The sequence below is a fragment of the Carcharhinus amblyrhynchos genome, chromosome 4, assembly GCF_965287045.1.
Source record: "Carcharhinus amblyrhynchos chromosome 4, sCarAmb.v2.hapA, whole genome shotgun sequence".
In the NCBI taxonomy this organism is placed as follows: Eukaryota; Metazoa; Chordata; class Chondrichthyes; order Carcharhiniformes; family Carcharhinidae; genus Carcharhinus; species Carcharhinus amblyrhynchos.
The window spans coordinates 90,274,585-90,290,312 of NC_137327.1; the positions used below are offsets into that span (position 1 = coordinate 90,274,585).

At 40.4% G+C, this 15,728-nt stretch overlaps 1 protein-coding gene across 2 annotated transcripts in view; it reads left to right on the forward strand.

Annotated features, from left to right (window-relative positions):
• Window positions 1-15,728, forward strand: part of nlgn3a (neuroligin 3a) — a 274,546-nt gene that overhangs the window by 78,136 nt on the left and 180,682 nt on the right. Inside the window, exons 2-3 of one of the 2 annotated variants that reach the window (XM_080187521.1) lie at window positions 5,513-6,271; window positions 10,941-11,000. In XM_080187521.1, coding sequence (XP_080043647.1) covers window positions 5,779-6,271; window positions 10,941-11,000 — 553 coding nt within the window. In that variant the 5' untranslated portion in view covers window positions 5,513-5,778. The remainder of the gene's footprint in view (window positions 1-5,512; window positions 6,272-10,940; window positions 11,001-15,728) is intronic. The other variant, XM_080187522.1, reaches the window with a different exon arrangement.

Here is a 15,728-nt window from a genome sequence, read left to right on the forward strand (position 1 = left end):
TTCAGGTAGAGGTTAACTCAATCCACCCTACACACTGTAAAAGTGAAAATGCTTTCTAAAACTGGGCAGTTGAATGGATCAGCCATCAAAGTATTCAAGCTTCCAGTGACCAACATCATTCCTCATGGCAGACACCATCATCATTTTTACTCTTGAAATTATTTCAAAAGCAATTTTTTTTGCAGGCAATTCTTGTGTAATATTTCAAAACATCAATAGCACCAATTAGCTATTCCTCATGCAGGGTTAAATGCCTATAGTCACTGTGCCAGACCTGATGTTTGATCTCAGCTCTCAAATCATCTTCAGGCTGCCTTATCAATAACCCTAATCAATATCGTTTTGTACTGGAATCTGTTTAATATTTTGTCCATCTCAGAAGTTTGTTCACCATGGAATCCTCCACCCTTTGTTTTGCTGCAGAGTTGTCTGTATTTATAACAAAGTAGCTGGAAATTACTATTTTCCAAAAAGGCTGCTGCTCTAAAAAAACATTTGGTTTTACGGAGAGGCTTTGCCATGAAATCTGTTGATGAGGAGTATGTGTGCAAAATCAACCCATTTGAAAGCCAATACAGACTCTGAGATTTCAAGGTTCAAGTTTTTCAAACATCAAAGCCCTCCATGACCATTTGTTTTCTTACAACTCTCAAAAGCTGACTGAATATATCTCATAGGCCTCCTTAAATTTGATTTATTTTCAAGGCAGCAAAATCACAAACTCTGTTAGCTCTTCTTTACCTCAGTGTTCCAGCTGTCCCCATTTATGCTCTTTTGATTAAACAAATAAGAAAAGTAGATAAATTAACAAAAGATCAAATCATAGAGGCACTATCCCTGTTTATATTGTTGAGCTAAACAAACTAATTAGAACCAAATTAAACATGTTCCCATTCATATTATTTTGGGTTGAACCAATTAAACAAACTAAGAGATAACTAAAAAGAGCAGCTCCTTCAAGGGATACTGCATAAAGCAAAAACAAATGGCAAAGAAAACTTCAAATCAAAATGTTATTGAAGAGTTAGTAAAACAACCCAGTCCACCCAGCAAGCATGGAAGACTTTAATGGTGCCAACAGACACTGCATGCTCTCTCTCCAGGGACACTCAGTTGCAAATATATTTAAGGAAGTGGGGCAGACAGTCATGCTGGATGGTCACTTCAGTCTTCTATTGCCTGGATCTGTTTATGGCAAGTTTAGCCTGGACCAGGTATCGATTCATGAGGAGGTCCACCTCCTTCCACATCCCTCTTCTCATCAGCTGTGTTCTCATTTACAGCTGTACCAATGACCATTCTTGTTTAACAATGTAAGTGCTTTAACAATGTAATTGCCATTAAACCTGTGCAATGTAATTGTCATTTAACAGTGATTGTCAGTAGACTTTAACAATGTAATTAAAAAGACATTGACACTCATACTCTTGTATCTTCAATTGGAAATGAACATACAAACAGAAAGTGCTGGAAATACCAGTAGGCATTGAAGCAGCTGTAGAGAGAAGAAAAAAATAAGCTAATTTTTCAGATCGACAGCTTTTGTTTAGAACTGAAAGATGTTGCAGATTTGACAGGCATTAAGCAAGAACACGCATTTCAGAGTTCAAGAAGGGAGAGGAAAGGACAAAAAGAAAGTTTTGTAACAGGGTGGAAAGCAGCAGTGATTGAGTGAACAGCAGAATTATTACCACCCATCTACCCTCCAAAAAAATAAGAGCAGCGATTGTTTTCTGAAAGCAATGAATTTGATGTTGAGTCTGGAGGATTGAAAAGCACTAATCAAAGGATGAGGCGCTGTCTCTTGAGCTTCTAATGTGCTGCTTTTTGTCGGGGGAGGGTGTCAATGATGGCAATGTCAGCATGAGAGTGGATCACTTTGGCAGGCATTAGGGAGCAGAGGCTCTCATACCCAAGGGAAGCAGGGACAACAGACACAATGGTGTGGTTAAGTTAGGTCAATGTTAACTAATTGAATTGTTGATGTTCCTCTGAAATAGTCCAATTACTTGTCATATTTTTACTGGCATTGCATAGAAAAATCCATGCCCAGAGTAATTAATGGCCAAAGTATCCTGATTGACAGTTTCATCATTGCTCATAGAAATCCTGGTATATCTTTGGGAACTATCTCTGTGCTTTTCAGGTCTTTGAAGACCCACATGCAGATTAGTGCTACCTGTTGCAGAGGTAGCAGAAAGCACTATGCAGTATAAGGTGATAGTATGGTCATTTACAGCTTGAAGTTTGACTCCATCTACCAGTAGGCATTCCATAATGCATGCAGTGATGCAGCAGGAAGACATGTTTGCAACCATTCATTAGCTCTGTCCTTTAAATTTCAATGATATATAATTTTCTGCTTCCACCACATGTTAAATCTGCATCTGTTGCTTTGCATAATGTTGGTAATATGTTGACCTTGAAAAGTTGGGTCAAAAAAGTCACATTTCTACGAAAGGGGGAGCAAACTTATCTTTAATCATTCAGATGCAAACTGCATCCATAATCAGAAAATCTATATTGATGTTTCTGCTACAAATTCCAGCATAATTTTGACATTTGAGCTGAAAATAATTGCATTATAATATTAGCCTCATCATGTGATATCAAATTTTAGAAACATCTTCATTAATCTTACATTCTAATTATAAATTAGTTTAAATACTGTGGCCCTGAAGTTGCAGGTGCCTACTACATTGGCATAAATGTTCCCCAGTCTCAACAGCCCATCCCAGATCCTGGGCATGGGCTTCACTTAAATATCCGGGTCAGCCTGGCTCAACTGGTCCAATACCAGTGTCTTGTGCTTAAACAAAAGAGACTACAAGGGGATGAGGGAGGAATTGGCTAAGGTAGACTGGGAGCAAAAATTTTATGGTGGGACAATTGAGGAACAGTGGAGGACTTTCAAAGTGATCTTTCACAGTGCAAAAGTATGCACCAGTGATAAGGAAAGACTGTAGTAAAATAGATAATCAGCCATAGATATCTTAGGAGATAAAGGAGGTATCAAATTGAAAGAAAATGCATACAAAGTGGCAAAGATTAATGGGAACCTAGCCAATTGGGAAATCTTTAAAGGTCAGCAGAAAGCTATGAAAAAAGCTATAAAGAAAGGTAAGATGGATTATGCAAATAAACTAGCTCAAGATATAAAAACAGATAGCAAAAGTTTCTACAAATATATAAAACGAAAAAGAGTGGCTAAAGTAAATATTGGTCCTTTAGAGGATGAGAAGGGGGATGTAATAACTGGAAATGAAAAAATGGCTGAGGCATTGAATAAGTATTTTGTGTCGGTCTTCACAGTGGAAGACACAAATAACATGCCAAAAATTAATGACAGGAAGGCTATGGCAGGGAGAACCTAGAAACTGTCATTATCATGAAAGAGGTAGTGTTGGGCAAGTTAATAGGACTAAAAGTAGACAAGACTCCTGATCCTGATGGAATGCATCCCAGGGTACTAAAAGAGATGGCAGGAGAAATAGCAAATGCACCAGTGGTAATTTACCAAAATTCGCTGATTCTGGGGTTGTTCCTACAGATTGGAAAACAGCAAATATGACGCCACTGTTTAAAAAAGGAGGTAGACAAAGGCAAGTAACTATAGGCCGGTTAGCTTAACTTCTGTAGTAGGGAAAATGTTTGAATCTATCATCAAAGAAGAAATAGCAAGACATCTGGATGTAAATTTCCTATTGGTAAGACACAGCATGGATTCATGAAGGGAAGATCATATTTGACTAATTTAGTGGAATTCTTTGAGAACATTACATGTGCAGTGGACAATGGGGAACCTGTGGATGTGGTGTACCTAGATTTCCAGAAGGCATTTGACAAGGTGCTGCACCAAAGGTTGCTACATAAGATAAAGGTGCACGGTGTTAAGGGTAACATATTAGCATGGATAGAGGATTGGTTAACTAATGGGTGTTTCTCTGGATGGCGATCAGTTACGAGTGGTGTGCCTCAGGGATCAGTGTTGGGACCGCAATGTTTTACGATTACATAGATGATTTGGAGTTAGAGACCAAATGTAATGTGTAAAATTTTGCAGATGACACTAAGATGAGTGGCAGAGCAAAATTTGCAGAGGATGCTGAAAGTCTGCAAAGGGATAAAGAGAGTCTAAAGAGTGGGAAAGGATCTGGCAGATGGAGTATAATGTTGGTAAATGTGAGGTTATCCATTTTGGTAGCAATAACAGCCAAATGGACTATTATTTAAATGGTAAAAAATTACAGCATGCTGCTGTGCAGAAGGACCTAGGTGTCTTTGTGCAGGAATCTCAAGGAGTTGGTTTGCAGGTGCAGCAGGTAATTAAGAAGGCAAATGGAATTTTGTCCTTTATTGCTAGAGGGGTGGAGTTTAAAAACAGCGAGGTTATGCTGCTGCTGGTGAGGCCATACCTGGAGTACTGTGTACAGTTTTGATCTCCTTACTTGAGAAAGGATATACTGGCACTAGAGGGGGTCCAGAGGAGATTCATTAGGTTGACTCTGGGGTTGAGAGGGTTGGCTTATGAGGAGAGACTGAGTAGACTGGGGCTATACTCATTGAAATTCAGAAGAATGAAGGGACATCTTATAGAAACATATAAGATTATGAAGGGAATAGATAAGATAGAAGCAGGAAAGTTGTTTCCACTGGTGAGTGAAACTAGGACAAAGGGGCATAGCCTCAAAACAAGGGGAAGCAGATTTAGGACTGAGTTGAGGAGGAACTTCTTCATACAAATGATTGTGAATCCATGGAATTCCCTGTCCAGTGAAGCAGTTGAGACTACCTCATTGAATGTTTTTAAGGCAAGGATCGATAAATTTTTGAACAGTAAAGGAATTAAGGTGAGCGGGCGGGTAAGTGGAGCTGAGTCCTCAAAAAGATCAGCCATGATCTTATTAAATGGTGGAGTAGGCTCAAGGGGGGACCAAATGCCTACTCCTGCTCCATGTTCTTATGTTCTTAACTTGCACATTTGAGTCAGAGTAGGTATCATGCTGCCAGGATTCAAATGGACCAAGCAACTTTTAAAGTTATGGTTTCTGCCATAAACTGCTCACTGCTCGAGAGGGGAATTAACACTCATCCGGACTGATGACCTTGTTCTAGTTAAGATTTGAAATTCATTCCGCATGTTAAATGCTATGAGTTCTCCCAAATTATCTCATGAGAGTAAAGGCAAGAATTCTTGTGAGACGTTACAAACTTCTCTTATATGGACCCTTATAATAAAAGGACTGTGGGCTATGGAAGACATTGGTCTTGCCTCAGACTGGAATTTGTTCTAAATGTGGCAAAAATATATCATCTACTAACCAGGAATGTCAGTGTCAAAAACTATGATCCTCCTAATGAGTCAAACAACATGTGGATGGCTAAGGATTTAACAACAGTCAATCTGTGTTTACTCATTTGCTATGTTTTTAAAAATCCTTTTGTATCCCTTACAGATAGGGTTTCATATACAGATGCATGAGTTAAATTTGTTTCTCTTTACTTGTCACAGGATCGGTCTTTGAAAGAGAAATGCAAACGAAGAATAGACATTTATCTGGCTGACAAGATGTGCACCTTCCAGATCTGAAACTAATGGACAAGAACACAGCTGCAGGATGATTACTTGGCTTTGCATCTCTCCAATGGATTGACAAATGTATTGACAGAGAAATAGTGTAACAAGATAAGAACATCCCTCTACGTGACCTTTGGATTTATTGCAATTATTGATTGTCACCCAGGGTTTTTGGAGTTTATTTTGGTGAGACTCTGGTAATGTCATCGTGTACAATGTTTCTTTATACAAGATGGAGTTGTCCTATATCCTTTTTGCGACGCATAGCCGCCATTTTCTTAAATGTAGACTGCAGTACTGCTCTCTGGATATTTAGTTTTGCTGTCAGGGTCATAGTGCTGGAGGGTCAGATCAACTACCCAACTGTGAATACACATTATGGAAAACTACGGGGGATCCGAATTCCCTTGCCAAGTGACATACTTGGACCAGTGAATCAGTACCTGGGAGTTCCATATGCCAGTGCTCCCACTGGAGAGAAAAGGTTCCAGCCACCAGAACCCCCACCCTCCTGGTCTGGAATACGTAATGTTACTCATTTCGCCCCTGTCTGCCCACAAAACATTCACGGTATGGTACCGGAAATCATGTTACCGATCTGGTTCACGGCCAACTTGGATATAGTTGCAACATACATCCAGGATCAAAATGAAGACTGTTTGTATCTAAACATCTATGTCCCCACAGAGGATGGTGAGTCAGTGGGGGACAAATCAATGCTTCTTTTGTCTGGTTCTTTGTTATTGTTTGTCTGTATGTTGCTCTTTAAGCATGAGGTGGTTCCCTATTTCCCATCTGCTGGTCCATCCCCTCCTGCATGCAGTTGTCATGTGGCTCATGTTGTGGCTTCTCCTTGCCTTGATCTTTTCATCTCTTACTGTCAATGGCACTGTTATGGTTCCTCTTTTGTTTCTTTGGCACAGTTTGACAACCAAAAGCTAATCATCACTGCAAATAATCTGAAGCCAGGTGCATTGACCACAGGGTTAATTCTCAGTGTTTGGGGTTCACACTGCAATGTGTGAGGGGACAAGTGGGTTGGAAGGTTTGCAAAGGGTGATTGCAGAAATATTCTCTCAGGACATGTTTGGGTTGTGACTGAATGTCTGATGCAAGATCACTCTGAAATCCAGAGGATTAGACTGTTATTTGGTATTTATGGAAATTTTAATTCACTTCTTTGGGCTTATAATGTGAGGAGGGCATATTGTTCATTCACTAAGACCCCGAATCAATTTCCCAAGACTCAGTAAAGATTATCCATCAATCAATGTAGATTAACCAGGAGTCGGGATCAGCTATTTATAAATTGATGTGAATAACTCACAAACCAATGCAAATCATCCTAAAGCCAGTGTCAATTTGTCATATTGTACAATATAATCTAGCAATATCTGGTTTGATCTTGTTTATATTTTGATCAAATGCTGTTAAAAATGTTGGATTTAAACACATTTCCCTGAGGCCTCATGTCCTGGAGCTACTTTCGTAGGTCTCACTATGGTCCGGGACAAATCCCTGAAATGTGATTGTGAGCATCAATGTGTAGGGAGGGATTTGGGCTAGTCACTTTTTATGCAGAGCTTCACAATATACTAAGTTTGATTTATCTTGTTAACACCTTGACTCAGAAAATGAGTGACATTGGCACTGGGGAAAAAAAGTGTACTAAGTTTTAAGTGCAATTCAGAACTGCTATCATACACCCTCCAGGTCCATCTTAACTCTAGACTCAGAACACTTCCAATGCACCTGTGTGACATTTTTATTTCTCATACAGTTTGTGTTTAAGGAATTTTCTGGCTGTTCACGTTGGCGGGATCTTCCGGTCCCAACGACAGTGCACCCATCGTGGGTTTCATGGCAGCATGGAATGCATTCATCAGGAAACCTCATTGACAGTGGCGGGACCAGAAGATCCAGCTGCTGGCCAATGCCTTCTGCAGCTGGATCTTCTGGTCCCACCATCGTCCAGCGGTCTCTGAGTTAGTTTGCCAATTAATTAAGTTAGTTTACCAATTAATGTTTAAATTTGTACTGTGCATGTTTTTTGACTGGGAGTCAAAATGTCCCCAGCAGGATTCACTTCATATCCAAGGCAGTAATTGGGCTAGATTGATACTCAAGTTAATGCGGTGAGGTAATCAATCAGGTACCATTGGAAGCATTGTTTATTTCATAAACTACAGGCTGAGAATTTGGTCTCATATTGAAAACCAATGAAAAGTGGGCATAGTGCTTGCAAGATGTACCCAAAAACAAAGTCATGAGATTTGCTGGAAAACAGCATCCTAATGTAGCTTGCTTGTCAGGGTCACCTTGAAATTGGCCAGATCAAGTAGATCCTGGGAGGGGAGGAGAACAGGAGACGGGTGAATGCAGTCTGGTTGCAGTTCACCGTATTCTGTAGAGCCAGGAGAGGTGCTCATGAAAGTAATTGTTAAGAAATTTAAAGCTCACCGGTCCTTGCTGATATGCTAAATGTAGCATTGTGTTCCGAAACAGACCCTAAGTTCCTGGTTAGTACGTTCCAGGGGCCTAATGATGTTTTAGGTGGGTGCTTAACCAAGACTCTTGCCAAACTTTAAAGTCAGTGAAAATAAAATGTTGCTAAGTTGCATGGTGCAGTCACTAAGGTGGGCACACTCTGGCCCCAAACCCCACCAACGTTCTGGGCGAGGGGGATTAAACTTGGGCCAGAATCTTAGCTGAAGGGTTGGCATTCAATGATAGAGCTATTAAAATAAGGGTGCCAAAATCTTGGAGTGTTATAGGGCTGAAGGAGATTACAGAGATGAGAAGCCAAGCCTAGGAGGAACTGGAAAACAAGGATGAGAATTTTAAAATTGAGACATTGATGAATTGAGGGCCAGTGTAGCTAAGTGTGCACGGTGTGGGGTGGTGGGAATGTAAATGAATGAGACTTGGTATGAGTTAGGAAATGTCAGCAGAGTTTTGGATGATGTAAAATTTACAGAAGATAGCCTACTTGTGACATTAATAAATAAACCAATGTGTCAGCCAGGCCAGGAGTACAATGGAAAATTCAAGCCTGAACATAGCAAAAGTTTGAAGGGTTTCAGCAGCAGAAGAGCTGAAGCAGGGAAAGAGTTGAGCAACTTATGGAGGTGGAAGTAGGCAGTGTTAATGATGGTAAATGAAAGCTTGCCTTTGAGGTGGTGGTGAGTTGGGTGTAATTAGAAAACTCATCGAGTCATAGAATCATAGATGTTTACAGCACAGAAACATGGAAATTGTTATGTTTTCAGATGACGCAGGTTTCAGATGAGGGGCATCATGTTGATGAGAAATTTACAAATTGAAAGTGGCCGTAGATACATTCTGGGATGAGTAGGGGGGTGGGGTGCTGTAGGTACCAAGAATAAATGTGAGAAATTTGGAAAATAAACTATTTTCTGGCTAAAATTAGATAGATGGGAATGGAACCAGGTAAGTGAATTCCTACCTAGCTAGGCAATCATTGAGAGGAGGATGGTGGGATCGACTGTGTCAGAGGTTGCAGACAGGTCAAGAGGTTCATGGAGGGATAGTTTTTCACCTTCACATAGGATGTAATTTGTAATATTAATAAGAATAATTTGATACTACAGCAGGGTGAAAACCTGATGAGAGAGATTCAGGCATGGAGTTAGTTTTCTCCAGCATGGAAGGCAGAAAATTTGCTAGGTTCCTGTTATTGGTCATTACGTAGTGATCCCCACTGGAAAATACTCGTACAATTGATAGTAGCAGTAGCCACTGGATAGACTTGGCTGCTATTCAAGAGTAAGTTGCTGTGATGTGCCTTTTGTGAAAATAGCTGTCAACTCTAGGTTGATGCATAGAATGGTCCCATGGGTCAGGTTTTGGATGATGGCCAGGAGCTGTACCTCAGCAAGTCATTGGAGACTTCAAGAGAAATGAAAGAATACTCTAATCTGTACTCTGATCAGCTTGGGCTGATACCTGTCTAGTAGTTCATGGTGTAGAAAAGGATAAGTTAATTGGCAAGAATCCAAATTCATATTTTCGAAGAGTAACAACAATTTGTATTCATATGGTGCATTTAATGTAATATGATATCCAAAGGTGTCTCACAAGAAACATTCTAAAATAAAATATGACATTGAGCCTCATAAGGAGATTTTAGGGCAGGTGACCGAGTCATAAAAAAATGTACTGAATTAGAAAATGCAGAACCTTACGTTACAGTGTATGAATGGATATGGATGAAATCTGTGTTAAAGGAAGTGACCTCACTATTTTATTTGGTGCGCAGGATGTTAATATTTTGAAGTACTTGGGCAGATTGTAGGGCAGAATTTTGAGGTTACGTGCCTTGAATAATGTGTCTCACTTGGCTTAGGAGTTTTTTGCTTTTGGAAAGTTTGGAGCAGGTTTATGAGAATGTCCATCTCCTTCCCCACCCCCCTCTACACCAGCTGCCTGTAGAATAGGAGTGTGGGACTGAAGTGCAAATAAAACTCTAATAAAACGTTTAGGATTCCTGGACATCACTGTCCTCAGTAGGATAAGCAGCAGATAACATGGTTTAGGTGATTGTACTACTACTGGGATTCCACACAGACCAATACCATGCACCATCCGTGACAGACAAACTGATGGAACTCAGCATATTCCAACATGTAACCAGGACTGGAGGAAGAAGAACCTTGCTGTTTTCATGTTACAATATCATAAAGGTATTTGTGAAGACTTTCTTTGTTTGATATTACGGGTAAAATTGTAAATGCATCCTTTCAGATCAGAGTAAATCTTTACATGTGCATCTGTTAAGGAACAGAAACCACAATAGTTTTTCCCCAAGGACTGGGATAAGAAAAACCTGTGAACAATCGATCTAAGATAAAAACAAGAAATGTTGAAAATGCACAGCAGCACCATGAGCATCTAACAATAGGGAAAGACAGGTTCACATTTCAAATAAGGCTCTTAATAAGAATTCTGAGGGGGCATGCAATATTTATTCTTCAGTCGTAGAATCATTTGAAAAATGGGCCTTTTTTATGTGAGGCAGTCTCTGCCTGAATCCTAAAAGGTTATTGTATGGTCTGCCTCACCAAGAGGTGGAGGAAGGTACAGTGGAGCGGGGGTCATGATGCCCAGTTTAATATTCTCCACATTCTGAAATTGGAGTGGTACTGCATTGGCAACGCCAACAGCATCGACCAGCTGTGCCCTGGGAAGACTGAATATTTCTGCAAACAGGTCTCTCTCGTGTGTGTGTGTGAAGTGTGTGTGTGTGTAGGTGGGGAGGGGGAGTGAGACGGTCATGATTGCATGCTCCTACTGTGTCTGATGGAGCCTCATGTTATTTTGCAGTATTTTATTCATTTTACAGTAAAAAGAATATCGAAGGAATGCACAAGAAAACCCAACAAGAAAATATGTAGAAAAGGAGGTAGGTAGAAACCTGGTATCACATGGGGAGCAGCAAGCATGTATTCTCAACGCAAGCAGCAACCTTCGTCATCAAACTGCAGTTAATCAAATGGAAACCGCAAGATGCAGCCAATGTGTGTGTGTGTGTCTTTTGATTAGAGTTTGAAATATTTTACACTGTTTTCATGCACTTGATGTCATACATTTTGTTTATTATAGTAGTCCAACCAATAAGACCAATCGTATACCAGAGAATAGCTCATTGGACACAGAGAGGACCCCATACTGGGGAACAATCAAAATCTCCAGAGAGAGAGAGACTCAAAGTGTTTCTAGATTGGTCAGTGTATTGATGTATGTTTTCTTACTGAATGGAGGTAAATACTCAAGCTCTAAGTCTCTCGGTGCAAATACAATCAATAAACTGCCAAACATACACCTATTTCTCACAAGGAAAATAAAGGGTCTATTTTCATGGAACTATATTCTGTGACACAAAGTTACCTGAGAAATATTGGTTGAAATTTTAACTCACTCAAAACCCATTTATTTACAGAGTTAAATTCAGGCCCATTATCTCAGGTAATATGTTAATTAGGACTTGAAGTCTATTTAAGGACCTTGCCCTGAAATTGGTCAAAACTGGACTGACATTGCATCAGCTCCTAGCAGTGTCTCAGGTTCTACAGTGGCTTAACCTGTGGTTCTTAAAGCGATCTGTGGAGGCTACTGATGACAAGGTAAGTAAATCATTTTTCGATTTACCTTAATGAGGAGGAGAGCAGCTCTCCAGAAAAACTGTGGGCCACTAGTGGTCTTTACTGCCCCCCCTTCCATTTGCCCTTCCCTACTCTCCCACCAACCCTACCTTCTCTGCGCAAGGATTTAACTCTCAGGATCCCTGCCAGAGTCCCAGCTAGTCGGTCTTTCTTTTTGTCCAATTGACCATTTGCAGAGTGAAAATCTGGCATCGCAAGGCCACTCACTAAAGTATTAATTTTCAGTAATACTTAGGCCAATTATTTGGGTATTGTTGCAGTAGTGTCACAGGTGATAACCAATGTCTTGACCAGGGGGAGGAGAGAATGTACACTGCATCAGAAAGGAGAGATTTGGAAATAATCAGAGAAACACTCAGCACCTGCACCAGGTACAGAGTCAATATCACTCATCCTCAGGCACTATATCCTTGTGCTTGAAAGCTGCCATTACCACCCCCTTGCTCAGAAAAGATCATCCTGACCTCTCCTCCAACAACTGCTCTACATCAAATGCTGCTCAGTGCACACATCTCTCTTCATTCCCATTTCAAAGTCCTTTGGTCTGATTTATATCTCAAGACTATGGTGGTCACATCTTTGCTGATTACAACCATGACGTGCTATTCCTGTCCTTCTTGATCCCTCTGCTGTATTCTATACAGTTCATCCTGCACTTCATTCTCTTCCTTTCTCCCAGAGTAGGAAATATACTCTTAGGGGGGTTTCACTTAAACCATCATTTAGTTATTCTAGCAGGGGCACAAGTTTCCATCCTACATTCACTCCTATTCTTGGTCAATATGTTAAAATTGAGTATTGTTATTTGCAGATGTGTAAGCAGAATACATATTGATAATAATCTTTTAAACTTTTGCTCCATACCATTGACTCCTTGATCACATGATCAACACTTTGTTGTATAACTTACCTAACATTATTATGGATAACCCAGAATTGTCTCCAACATTATTAAGACTGAACACATTCTTCATATTCCCACTCTCCTCAAATATTCATGCAGGCTGATCCTGTCAGTGCATTGCCTCCGTGATTCATCCTACATTAACTCCAGATTAGGCAAAACCCTGCCATCTATCTCCTGTTCTACCCAAAATACTGCTGTGCAGTCTTATCTTTAAAAATCAACAGTGTTTCCCAGTTCCTTAATTCTATATTTTCATCATCTTCCAGATCCCTTCATAGCCTCCCTCTATCTTGCTTCTAAAATCAACTGTCTGCTCTTTAGTCTTTGCCCTTTTATTTGCTGCATCCCCTGACCTGCCCCACCCCAACATTGTACTTATCACTGGTGGCAAATCCTTCAGGCCTCAGTGCCTTCTCTGGCACTTCATTATGAAACTGCATTCTTCATTATCTCTGTCCCAATTTACAAAGAGTGAAGATTCGACTGTACCTCTGGCCACCTACCTCAATTCTTCTCATTTGATTCCTCAGCGTATACTCTGACTTGGTAAAAGTGCCTTGACCTTTACTATTTTAAAGGTGGTAGAGAAATGCAAATTTATATTGTAAAATATATACTGGGAAATATTGTAAATGCATCAGAACGGAGATACAGGGACTATCACACACTGGGAAAGGCTTCATGCCTGCATCAGGAAAGAGATTAAAACATATCCAGAGGGAGCTGGATCTTATATTTTTGATTTCAATTGTACAAATGCTTGAAAACACAATGTAGTTGAAAGATGTGTATCCTGTCATTTGTGGTTTTGTTGTGATATCTAAATTGTGAGAGAAGTGCTAAAAATATTGTACAGAACTTCTGTGAGTGGGTTGATGTTTATAAAATGAATTTCGCCTGAATATTTTGAACATCTGGTGCATCGTTCTAAAGTAATTTCAGATAATTTAATGCCAGAAGAAAATCACTTTGAAAGATGTGAAGTTTTCTGTAAACATCAGTGACAACTCATCTGACTCTCCTTTTGCAGCACGTTTTCAATTTATCTGACAGATTTGTTGTACTGGTTGCAGTCTGCTGTTGTTGCTGAGTACTGAGCTGTTGAAGAATCAAGGGTGGGGCATCTTGTCAGTATCCCAGTGTAAGTGCTGGGTTGCCAATTTGTGACAGCAGTTTGCTTGCATAATGAAATTTTCACCTTGGTTGCGCTGCTAAGGTGAAGCGATTAACAGCAGGGAGGGCTTGCTGCAGGAAAAGAGAATGTATAACCTCCAGGATTGCTAGAAAGAGCAGCCGTTACTGACTGGGCCATGATTAGGGTGGGCAGGTACTGCAGATAAACCTTAATGAACATTGATCAGTGTGTGGGAGTGGGACCTAAAAGAGTAGGACATAGCTATGTGTTAAATTAGTTCTGGTAGTGTTAAAGATTGGTATTCTTCCCTGAGGCTTGCACTGCCTTTACAGGAAAGCACATTTAGTGAAATTGTAGCGCCATGTTTTTAGAAACTCAGTGGATATTTCCCTCATGCTCAGCACTGAAGACGATGATTAAGCCATCGGTCTCTGTGAAATGGAGTATAATATAAACACAATCTCAGGCAATGTGGCAATGCACAAGGTCAAAAAAGAGAAAATCCTTTAATGACAATTAGTCATTAAATTGAGCTCTTGTATTCTCCCAGCCTTTGGATTGTGAGAAAAGTAACTGTTAGAATATAAGACTAAGGCTATAAAACTAACATTGGGCTTTTTAAAAGGAGAAAAAATCCTATCACAAATTTCACTTGATTATAGATTTTTAACTTGTGTAAACTTGACACAATTTATAATATTCGCAACGGGTAAATCTTGTGCTATCCCCCCATTGAAATGATCAGGATCCTGCCCCTTTTCACCTGTACCCCTATTAAGTTCATGGCAGGATTGTCTATAGATGGTCTCTCAACCCTGCCACCAGCTGAGGCCATGACCACTTAAGGGCCTAATCCTGCTGCCTCTGATATTAAATCAGCAGTAGGTGGGGGCTCACCATGGCATGTTTACTTGTGGGCTCCTGGAGCTGTGAGGTTGCTCATTGAAAGGCATTCAGTACCTGAATGAGGGATCTAGTATCAGGAAGGGGTGTGTCCCCACCTTCTCAGCTGTACTTGGCTTCTTCCTCAATCCAAGCTTGTAGGTGAGTGCAGTACCAGCAGCAGATAACTCCTCCTCAATGGTACCTCTGAATATAGATGAGTTGCTGGTCTCTGATTGGCCAACAGCCCTCAGTGGGTGAGATTTCTATCATCTGACAAGCTTGATCCTGGTGTTGCCCTGCTGCTAAGCTGCTAAATGCTTAAATGGCACAAGATTTGGCAGGCCTTCTGAAAAGTGACAATATGCGGGTCTCATCAGCTCCCAAGCTGATGGCCAAGACCCCAGTTGCCTCTGCAAGATTTTGCCCAATGTTGTGTAACTTTTCATAAGGCTGTGATAGGGAATCTGGAGCCCCTGGGTAGTGTTCCAATGCAGTATTCTGACTGCTATCACGCTGCTCTTGGATTCACTGAAATCATTTTGATTTCATATATTTACCCGACTCACCTGGGGAGTAACTGTAGCTGGAATAGTCTGTCTGAGTTACATACTCCTTTATACCTTAAGGATGAACTGACTAAGAGAGTGCTGTGTTCTAAAGTCACTTCTATGCTGTAAATCTACAGCCATTGGCATGTGCACAGTTCTCTCACTGTTAACTGTACTTAGAAATATAAACTGCTTGACTAACTTTGTTTGGATGGTAATGAGTCCCATATGTCTCATTAACTGCCATTGGCTTCCTTCGTTTCACCTCTGCCTGATGTCTGACAGAATTATAGCAGGTGCAAATGTAAACAAGGAGAGAAGAATTAAGAGTACAGGAATTATGCTGCTGCTTGAAGACCATTGCACAGAATGTGAAAGAGATCTGCATGTTGCAGACAAAAATTCTTGTTCAGTTTGACCTTGTCCTCAGATTTTGAAAGTAGGGCTGTGAAATGACAACCCTTCTGTCCTGTTGTACTGACTCAATTACTGC